The sequence below is a fragment of the Equus caballus genome, chromosome 31 (assembly GCF_041296265.1).
Source record: "Equus caballus isolate H_3958 breed thoroughbred chromosome 31, TB-T2T, whole genome shotgun sequence".
NCBI lineage: Eukaryota > Metazoa > Chordata > Mammalia > Perissodactyla > Equidae > Equus > Equus caballus.
The window spans coordinates 8,284,396-8,295,859 of NC_091714.1; the positions used below are offsets into that span (position 1 = coordinate 8,284,396).

At 42.4% G+C, this 11,464-nt stretch overlaps 1 protein-coding gene across 3 annotated transcripts in view; it reads left to right on the forward strand.

The window, feature by feature from the left end:
- SLC22A2 (solute carrier family 22 member 2) overlaps positions 1-5,745 on the forward strand; it is a 30,460-nt gene extending 24,715 nt beyond the window's left edge. For 2 of the 3 annotated variants that reach the window (XM_070256339.1, XM_070256340.1), the window contains one exon: positions 5,308-5,745. In XM_070256339.1, coding sequence (XP_070112440.1) covers positions 5,308-5,357 — 50 coding nt within the window. In that variant the 3' untranslated portion in view covers positions 5,358-5,745. Of the gene's footprint in view, positions 1-990; positions 1,091-5,307 lie in introns of all 3 variants that reach the window. The other variant, XM_001500545.5, reaches the window with a different exon arrangement.
- Positions 5,746-11,464: the final 5,719 nt, after the last annotated feature.

An 11,464-nucleotide genomic window follows, 5' to 3' on the forward strand; every position in this document is an offset into this window, starting at 1 on the left:
GAGAGGTTCGGGGAGATTTTGAGAGACTGGCTATTAGGTCATACCATGTGGCACGCAGCATTCTAAGCGCTTCAGAAACATGAATTCATTTCAGCCTCAGGACAAGCCTGCAAGGTGGATATATCACCCCACTTTATGTAGGAGAGTCTGGAGTATCCAGGAGATTGCAGAAATTCCCAGGGCTTTAAGACTAGGAAGGAGAGGTCAAAACTGGAACCCAGGTGCCCAGAGCGACGTCCAGCGCCCTGTGGCCTCTTTCCTGCCATTTTTTAAGGATGGAAAGAAAAATGGAGTCCAGCGTGCAGTTTTTTGAAACCCCAAAACTAGTGAAGGACCCACATCCCACTTGTGCATTCTATTATAAAAAATGTATGAAAACGTAGTCTTAAGATCCCAAAACTTCAATGGGAGTTTAAAGAAACAAAAACACCATAATGTTTACTATTACCCCCAGGATATGCAAAAGATTATAGCTGGAGACAAAGAAAAAGAAACAAGAGGAATTTATTGAACACCTGAATTAGAACTAAAAGGCCTGGCTTTGCTTTTTAATGCTGTTCTAATGCTGTTATGCAGTAATACATGTTTATTACTTTTTATTTGCTAGTAATGATCCAAGCTTCTGACTGATTTTCTTTACTAAGTGCTTTATACTGACAGGGTTATTTTCTTCCTTTTCTTAGAGCTGATTTTTTTTCAGAGTTATTTTCTAATGCCAAAGTGTCTTGATACCGCAGCAGTGTCCTCTAGCCTAGAATAACCTAGACTCAAAATGTTAAGTATTTCATTTCCCTATAAGGAATTGCCATCCAACTGAGTTTGGAGTCAGCAAAGTATTTATGATGGAGAATAGGGCAGTCAGAGTTGACAAAGGAATCTATAAGTATAGGAAATCAGCAAAATTGTTTTTAAAAAAGAGCTAAGAGGAGCTCTAATTATAGAAGGTGCATGTCTCAGTTCTCACTGTGATTTGCATTGTTGGGCTTTCAGCCGTGGTTGGCCTGATGGCTGGAGGACTGGTGTTGCTTCTACCAGAGACCAAAGGGAGGACTTTGCCCGAGACCATTGAAGAAGCTGAAAACATGCAGAGGTAGGGAGCTGAAATTCCCAAATGAACTCTTCGATACATGTTTTGGGACAACTCTGTAGCCACTTGGAAAGAAAGATGGGTTGACTCCATACCTCACACCATACATTGAGATCAGTTCAAACTAAATCAAAGACTTAAAAGTACAGAAAAAGAAACAACGAAATAACGAACATCCTATAGGAGAGCTCCTTTATGCTTTCATCATGGGGAAGGCCTTTGTGAATAGGACGAAAAATCTAGGGCCAATAAAAAAAAATCAATGAGTTTATCTTCAAAAGAATTTAAAATTCTGCATTGAAAAACTACCATAAGCTAAAGAAAAATAACAAATTTAGGAAAGAGATTTATTCCTCAACAAGGGCTTATTTCTCCAATATATAAAGAGTTCTAACAAATCCATAACATCAATCACCCAATAGAAAACGTGGGCAAATGACTTGAACAGATAATTCAGAGAAAAGAAAAGAAAAACAGCTCAAAAATTTACTCTACATCCTTCATAATAAGAGAAGTGCAAATTAACACTTCATAATATCAACTTGAGTTGTCAAAGATCCAACAGCTTGGTAACATATCATGTTGGGAAAGAATGTGGGGAACAGACAGTGTCATACACTGCTGGTAGGAGTCCAAATTGGAAACCTCTATGATGGGCAATAAGACAATAGTATCGAAATTACAAATGTGCATATCCTTTTACCTAGAAATTCCACACTTTGAGGAATTGACATGTGCAACATGACATAGGTACTGGATTGTTCATTAAAACAATTTTTTATGCAACAAAAGATTGGAAACAACCGAAACGGCCATCGATTGGAAGACCAGTTATATAAACTGTGGTGTATCATTCAATACAATACCATACAGCCATTAAAAGAATGACGCAGCTTTATATACGTAGATAAGGAGAATTGTCTAAGATATATTATTAATGAAAAAAAGCAAAATATAGAAAAGAATATATTCTACCATTTGTGTATGAAGAGCAAAATATGCATATAAATATATATACATATTTACTTGTATCTCTGGAAGAATATGCAAGAACCATAACATTGGTTGTCTATGAAATTGGGTGGCTATGGGATTGAGGTGGGCGGGAGATTTTTTAAGGCATAGCTTTTTGTACTTTCTGAATTTTGAACTATAGGAACCTATTCAAAAAGTAAACTGACAAAAATCTAAATAAACAGAAACAGAAATGACACTCCCCACAAGTTTGTTTCTAGAGTATGCTTAGATATTTTTATTTATTTTATCCATTCTCCATTTTTGGCCCGTTGGTGCCATGAACTGAACTGAATTTTATCCATTCTACAAAACCTTCACATTTAACATATTCCGTACTTGGACACATGTTGCTGCAAGAAGGTTGCAGTGGTCTGAGTTTTACCTAGAACTTGAAGCTCAGAGTTGGAAGAAGTCTTGAATCCAGCCAGAGGTCACACACTGGCAGCCCGCAGGACACCAGGTTCTGAAGAACTTTGCTTGGCTCACACGATATTTTTTAAAGTGGGAAATTCCACGGAAACTGGATTTCCAGGATCTGCTAAAAAAAAAAAATTAGAGGATTTGGTAACACTGAGCACACCTTTCCTCTTGTTGACAATTTGTGGGAATGGAGTGATGGCTCAGCTCTTTGAAGGGCATGCCGCCTCGACTAGGACAGTCTCACTCTTCTTTATTATCTCATGCCGAGAGCGCTTATATTATCTGCCTGGCACATGTAGATATCTGAGTCTGAGATCCTTGATCCAGACCAACCACCCCCGCTGTACCTCTGTCTCAACGCAGCTTCCTGTGCACACAAGTGCCTCCGCTTGAGGACAGAGACTGCATCCCATTTACTGTCATATCTCTAGAGCTTAGCACGGTCTCTGGCACACCCGGAGCAGGTGCTCACCAAATAGTTGTGGCATAAAGGCTGGGTTCCTTCGACAGCATCCCAAATTGAGATTTCTCCAGGCTTTCCCCAGCCCGCTCCAGTGTCAAGAAGGCAGTAATACGTGCTGTGGCCTGAGTTCGTCTAAGGCTCGGTTTCCTCATCTATAAATGGGGACAACAGTTCCTACCCATTGGATTTTTGCAATGATTAAATGAGATGATGCACGTAAAGTGCCTGGCACTTTGTAAATGTCCAATAACCACTGTTATTCATCGAAGTTTCCATAGCTGTTCTATAAAACAGGAAAATGTGTACCTGGACGATTGATTGGAAATCAGATTTTAAAGTGTGTTCTGAATGGTTTTGAGATAGGGAAGTGCAGCTAGCTGATATATACATGCACCGGTATTCCTATGTGTTTTTTATTTTCATCAGGCTGGTTCAAAGTAGGCTAAAGAGATATTTAAAAGATTATTGCTGTTGTTATTCTATATTCTTTCTATTCATGGGATCTGCAAATACTTCTATGAAGATTTGCACTTTTCTTTTTTTGGTATAATGTAACCCAGTTCACCTTTCAAAGACTGAATGCAGATCTATAAAGCTTGGGAAATTGCAGAAAGAGAGTGTGGGAAGCTGAGGGCTGAGGCAGAGCTGGGCCACGGGTCCACCTGCAGAGAAAGATGAGGACGGGCAGCCCCCATAAGGAGGAGGTGTCTGGGCGCAGGAAGGCAGACCCCAATTGGCACCTGGGGTCAGGCAGGCAGGATGGCTCATTCGGGAGAGCTGACCCAGGTGGAGTGTCCAGACACTGAGGGAGAGGCGGCAAGAATAGGGTAGGGCAGGAGTCCCCCCCGAACCAAGTCATTCAGCTCCTAAGGGCCCTGAGCCCAGCCTACTTACAAAGATAGCCTTGGACTTACTAATGTCCACCTCCTCAGCCTGTTTCCTTGTCTGTAAAATGGGGGCTACAATAGCTACCGTTCACTAAGAGCTTCCAACCAGTGCTTGCCAAGCCCTTCTCGTGGATTCCCTCATTTGATCCTTGCAGCAGCCTGATGGAGCAGGTGTTATGATTCCCTCTGTTTGACAACTGAAAAAGACTGAGGCAAGAGAGATTAAAGGACTTGTCCAAAGTCACACGGCCAGTAGGTCACCAAGCCAAGGTTCTAGTCCTGGGAGGAAGAGTCCAGGGCCCATGCATGCATCCCACCTCACAGGGCTGGGTTCACGGTGGGATGATGGAGGTGAGGGGCCCAGGGCAGGGCTGCGTTTTGTCAACGTGTCTGCCATGGCTGCTGCGGCGGCCGCTGTTGCTGCTGTTATTGCTGCTCTTGTTGCTGTTGTTGCTGCTGCTGCTACGATTGTTATTGTTGCCATTGTTGCTGTTGCCATTGTTGCTGCTGCTACTGTTGTTACTGTTGCCATTGTTGCTGTTGCCATTGTTGCTGCTGGTGCTACGGTTGTTATTGTTGCCATTGTTGCTGTTGCCATTGTTGCTGCTGCTACTGTTGTTATTGTTGCCATTGTTGCTGTTGCTGTTACTCTTGTTGTTGTTGGCGGAGAGACCCTCTGAGCTCAGATTTGCTTGAGCGCCTACGTCTGGAGTCTGCGAGGACTCCATCACCACTGGGCGATTTGGGTGAGCTTCTGCTGCTCTCCCAGTCTCAGACTGGTCTAGAAACTGAGGCAGGACTAAACACCTCCAGGTGGGGAGAATTCTGTGAAGAGCTGGGGGACCCAGGAGTAGCCCCACACCAGATTTCAATATTACTCTCAACAGGAGCATGTCAAGAGGACTTGGCTGGGAACCACAAAGTGAAGAAAGCATCATTTCTCTAATGAGTATCTTATATTCATAAAAACAAGATGATGGAGAAAACTTGCAATACGATTGAATTTTTGAGTTGATTTTTCACTTGCCCAACTGTTGAAAAGTAAATAAATTTTGGTAAAAATAATTTCTAAAGTTCTATTTGCAGAATTGAAGATAACAGTGTCTAGATCTTGCAATCATCATTTTTAACTGATGTAGGATTAAATTTAGACATTTCCTGCATTCTCTATTACAGAGAAGGGTGGAACACCTTAAATAAGCAGCTTAAGCCAGCCTCACTCCTAGGAGAGAGTTTCAAGAACCACTCCATCCACATTACTTATTCACCAACCTCTGTCCATTTTCTTTTCGAGACTCCCCACCCAGAATGCACTGCAAGCCTGATGCTGAACAAGGCTTACACTCATTTGTTGTTCCATTTATTTATTATCCATTTTATTTTGCTTTCCAGCCTCCTCATGATTTCTTTCCATTTTTATTTTATTATTGCAGACCAAGAAAAAAGAAAGAAAAGAGGATTTACCTTGAAGTCAAGAAATTAGACATTCCCCTAAACTAAGAAGAGCCCTCATTGCTGCTATGGTCTTCCTTTGATGGTCTGAGGCCAGAATCAGAGATTTCTCCACTCCTCACAAAGCACATACAATTCAAACTTACTTCCCTTTGAATCCTATTAACCTAGATCTATGGCCAAATGGAGCTTGTTGTACAACTGCATTAAAATCTACCCATGGACCAGATCCTGCCATGCCACTCCAGCTCACTCCATTCCCGGCATTCCCGGACAACAACCATTAATTTGCTGGGAATTTTTTTAAATTGTTGTATTTCTTTATTTTGTTTCTTTCTCCACAATTATGTGAAACCAAAACATATAGGGGAATTGTGGGCCAGGGAAATAAAATAAAAAAGATTGTGAAAAACAATAAAGTTTTCTTCAAGAAATAACATCCAAAGCAATATCAAGTTGTCCAGAATGTAAGTCAAGAATTTTAAATAGGCCTTTCAGTGTTACATGTGAAGAAACTTTAAAATACATTGATTATTATCTGGGTTAGACTTTAAGGGAATTTAAAATAAAAGAATCAGGAGTACAAAGGAGTAATCACTGTCATCTCTATTTAGATGATGGATAAGCACAAATGTGTGCTCTCTACAAGAGATCTTGAGAAGTGTTTGATAAAGAGCAATGTTAAACTTGGCATTATTAAACGATAGATGATAATGCTTCCATCTGGTAAAAATTTCTCTAAATTTGTGGATTTAAAAAATTATATTGATATTTTACCAAAGTAATGTAGTAAGTAGATTTTTTTAAAGCTAAATAACGACCTATAATGAAAAACAAAAGTTCCTTGCCCCATTTCTCCTCTACTAACTCCTCAGAAATAATTTTCAAACTTTTTTGCTGTTTTTTCCCCTGAGATTTATTGTATCTAAATAACTTGCTTTATATTGACATATCTTGATTTTTTTAGTTTTGAATATTACCTGTTGACTTTTTAATATAAAAGATGAACATATAGCTCTCTTCACGTCACCCCTCATCGCAACACACAACTTCTTTCTTCTCTACAAACTTTGCTTCATACAATTTTTACTAAATCAAATAGTCAACATTCACCTTAGTATGGCTGTGGAACTATTATTAACAGCCGAGCCACATAGTATACTATGATCATATACTATGATATATATATCATATATCATATACTATGATAGTATACATGATTCCTTTCACATTCCATTTTTCCTGAACTGTGGTTCTCGTTGCTCTGCTTTCTATATATTCATCATTAATTTTCTTCCAGCTCTCTGAAAGAACAATACATTTCTTTCTTTTTTTTTTTTTTTTTTTTGAGGAAGATTAGCCCCGAGCTAACTACTGCCAGTCCTCCTCTTTTTTGCTGAGGAAGACTGGCCCTGAGCTAACATCTATGCCCATCTTCCTCTACTTTATATATGGGATGCCTACCACAGCATGGCTTGACAAACGGTGCAATGTCCACACCCGGCATCCGAACCGGCCAACCCTGGGCTGCCGAGAAGGGAAACGTGCGCATTTAACGGCTGCTCCACCGGGCCGGCCCCCATCCATTTCTCAATGTCTTCAAACGCATCACACGGTGGCTCCTGTTCCTTCTTCCTGACAGACTTCCCTGCTGGAGCTGGCAGCCCTCCTGCTCTGGGGCAGGCTGGCTAATCTCTAGGCTTGATGCTGTTGCCCTGGGCTCTCCTTTCTTCACCTCCTGAAATGCCCCAGTCCCTCTCTCTTGTGTTGGACACCCTGTCTCCCACATCCTGGGTCATCCTCATTCTTGGTTTTCTCCCTCATTTTGAAGAAGCGTATCTTCCAATATCGTCCTGAGAAAGAGTGCATGTTTGCCCCTCTATATTCCCTTCGGTAACAACAGGAGTAGAAACCTGCAAACTATGTGTCCCTGGCCCTGTGCCACCTGGCTTCCTGTAAGGCTCTCCCAATGGGTAGCACTGGCCAGATGGGAGGGAGGAGCAAGACAGAAGCCATTTTCCCCCATCTCATGAAGAAGTCTGGCCACCTGAACCAGAGGGATGGAGGCCCCCGGACCCTGGTCGGTGGTGCTGTCGCAGTTCTAACAATGACAAAGGCAGCGAAAGCACCTCCTCGACTTCATGGCTAGAAGAGGCCTGTGGCTCCAGCCAGGAGCAATCGCCGCTTCCCGGTCTTTGTGTAAATACCATACTGTCTCTCCAGCACACCTTTCTCCCTTTTTCTCTGCCAACAGTTTTGTAAACAAGTGTCCATATTAAATTGCCTCTGCTTGAAATATCTACAGTGGCTTCTGTTTTGCTGATTAAACACAGATTGATATTCTAGTTGGACCGTGAGTAGATGACACCCAGGAAATAGATGCCCAAATATGGGAATCTGTGGTTTGTTAAATGATATGATTGGGGTTGAACACATCGATGGCATTATTGTCAGGGGAAAGTGGGATACGGATAGTATCTATCTGTCCAGTGGCAAAACAAGTTACTTAAATTAGGGCTGTCATTATCTGAAACGAAGTACCTAGTCAAAGCAAGACTTTGGAAGGCCAAGGGATGGTTGACTTCGATCACTACAGTGGCAATTGTGACCAGGAAAGTTCTGGGGCAGGGCTGGCTGCTTCTGACTCCACGGGAGAAATTACACATACACACAAAATTTAGGGCTTTAAAATATCAAGTTGTGGCTTTGTTGGAAAAGTTGAGAGCTCCCTCTAATGGTGTTAAAAGAAATTCTTGAGCTTGATGGAGGCAAGGCTGATACCACTGAAAAGCAGACCCAAAATTTGATCCTACAAGTTCCAGAATTACATCATAGGTTGAATTCACAGCCTAGCCATTTCTCTCAAATGAAAGTTACACAGTAAGTGGGAAGCAGTGGATTCCTGAGAACTAGAATGGAGACACTGGGTGAAATCAAATGAATCTGAAAATCTTGACCCTTCAAGTCCCCTGAAACTCCTTGGCCAAAAGAAGCAGCTTCTCTCTTCCTTTGTGAAAAAAATAATCCTCCCTTGCTTGAACATGTGGGGGATTGGAATTGGCCATCCCAAGATATGTCTCTTTGGCATGAGGATTATTTTGGTCTGATTGCTTTTAAAAACTGCAGAAGTGAGAGAAAATCTGGTAGGTAGAAGTTACCTTTTGTAACAGACATTTACACTTGTAAGGGAAATCTCCATCTGTAAAGGTGTCTCCCTCTCTGTACCAGGAAGAGGGGGATGACCTTATCTCTAGAAACTCATCAATGTGGAAGGCAAGGACTTAAATCTGCATAACAACCTTACTCTTGTTTACTGTGCTTTTCTGGTTATCCCCCATAACTGACTCCCCCCACCCCCAACATCCTCCTTTGTAGCTGAAGGTGGTAATTAAGATGAGAACCTCCACCATTTTGGTGAGTTGCTCCGTTTTCCTGAGTCTCTCCCACGTATATAGGTTATAAAGCTTTGTTTAATTTTCTCCTATTATTCTGTCTCATGTCAATTTAATTCGTAGTCCAGCCAGAAGGACCTAGAGGGTAGAGGAAATGTCTTCCTCCCCTACAAACACTTTTAATAACCTCATCTTACATAGCAACCTTAAGAGGTGATACCAGTACACCTCCCCCCCCCCCCCATTATTGACCCCAGATATGCCTAGAGTAGATTCCAGCACAGCTCGAGGGGAGAAGTAAAATTCCATCTCTGTAAGCCTGAAGGAACGTAGGAATAAAATAATTATTAAGAGCACAGAGAAGGCAATACTATTAACCTTCTAAAAGCTGCATTTCTTTTTCTGTGTGCCTGGAATTAAACACCATTTTTTGTAGGCAGGCAACAAGCAAGTAGTCAGATTAAAAGGTGGCAATCTGGAAAGAAGACAGTGAACATTTATGGAGCACGTTTGTGCGTGGGCCATGCTCAGTGCTCTGTGGACGTGGCCTCCTTGTGGATCCCTCCCTACAGCCCCAAGGTGGCTGGGCTGCCCATCTCCTGGGAGCCAGAGGCCTCAGGATGTGTTCAGGGTGTGGTGATCCCAGCAGGCCCCAACCCTCTCAAGAAAAAGAAAGGGGCTGGCCACGCAGACTCTGAGAGGTGACTTGTGACTGGAAGGGCCGCAGACCACTCTCTTGGTATTGTTCAAAACATGCCCAGTAGAATGCCTGTTCCCTAGGGCCCCATTTCTCAAAAAGAATGTTAATTTAATCCAAAACAAAAAAAAAATGTGTTTATTTGTCTTTAATGAGGAACAAAGATCTTTTCTTCAAATATGGGTCTCCTGGGAGGAATTCTTTGTGCTCTTTGCTGCATCAACCACGTTCCTAATGCATTGTTTATTTTGTAATTATGGTTTCTTTAAAGCAGAGCCAGAACTCAAAATACTTGGAAACAACCTGAATCCAAAATCTCAGACTTTTACAGAAGTTTTTATTTTACATTTGACTTGCCCTCATTTAGACAACGTTCTTCGTGACTGATTTTTATTGGATATCAAGAAAGCATTTAATTTACATTAATTAAATTACAATACAAATGCAACTCATTTTTACATTCATATTTCATCGAGTTACATAGTGTCATCAAATTAGGTAATTACAGTACCAAGTTCAAGGAGAAGAAACAGATTTGGGAACAAAGCTGACTGACTCTTGGTCTGCCTGTAACTCAACTAGTAGATGCAGATGGCGAGCACACTAGAATGTGGCCACCTAGCAGGAGCTGAGGGTCCGTCAGCTGGTTTTACAGAAGGAAGGTGTACTGGTCAGGGTTCTCCAGAAAAACAGAAGCAATAGGAGATAAATACACACGAAAGGAAATTTTGGCTTACACGGTTATGACAGCTGAGAAGTCCCACAGTCTGCTGTCTGCAAGCTAGAGACCCGGGAAAGCCAGTGGTGTCCTTCAGTCCAAGTCTGAAGTCCTGAGAATCAGGGGCACTGATGCTGTGACTCCTAATCCAAGAGCAGAATACAGATGTCCCAGCTCAACAGGAAGACAGGAAGGGAGGGTGGCAGCCGTGGAATGAATCCTCCCTTCCTCTGTTTCTTGTTCCATTAGGGTCCTCAACGGATTGGATGATGCCCACCTACACTGGGGAGCGGGGCATCTACTTTACCGAGACCATCAATTCAAATGCTAATCGCATCCGGAAACACCCTCAAGACGTGTCCAGAAATTATGTTGAATCTGGGCACCCGGGGGCCCAGAGAAGTTGACACGTGAAATTAACCGTTGCAGAGAGGGAATCCTGCGCGTCAAGTTAGGGAGAGGCTGATTTTGTGAGCCTCTCCTGAACCCGATGCTGATGTTTTCAACAAAAAATGGACTTTTCTTTATTTCTCTCATGCAAGCCTCAATGAATAGGACTGTGTGTATAAAACACCACCTTGACTTTGCCCCAAGAATTTGAATTCTCTTCCCGTTTCCTTGTTTGGCAGATCCTAGCACAAGATCCATGATTAACAAGGACGCTGAAACTTTGAACCTGAGTGAGCCCTATTAAGTTCTGGAATCAGAAGTGACTTGGGTTCGGGCTGACCCCGTGGCCCAGTGGCTAAGTTTGTGTGCTCTGCTTCGGTGGCCCAGAGTTTCACCGGTTTGGATCCTGGGCGCAGACATGGCACCACTCATCAGGCCACACTGAGGCGGCGTCCCACATGCCACAGCCAGAAGGACCTACAGCTGGAATATACAACTATAATATACAACTATGGGGGCTTTGAGGAGAGGAAGAAGAAGAAGGAAAAAACAAAAAGATTGGCAACAGATGTTAGCTCAGGTGCCAATCTTTAAAAAAAAAGTAAAAGTGACTTGGCAAAGACGTCCTTTCCAAAACAGTCTGATTCCACTTTATGTTATCAGACAAATGGGTCTTGAGCTCAAGTTTACATTTAGATGTCTCTGGCAACAATTTCTTCAAGGCAGGAAGATGCGGAGGAAGAGATGTACTCACCCCTCACCTCTCCAGCTGCTGTCATTTTCAGGTTTGTGTGACGTCAACGTTCCCTCACTCTCCGTCTCCCTTGCCTAGACTAGGGTATAACAAATCTTGTGCCACGAATGTTTGTCCTCAAGCATAGAGCACACAAGGACACCACCGCTATCAGGACTGGTCCTGGCAAAACTGAGGCCTGCAACTT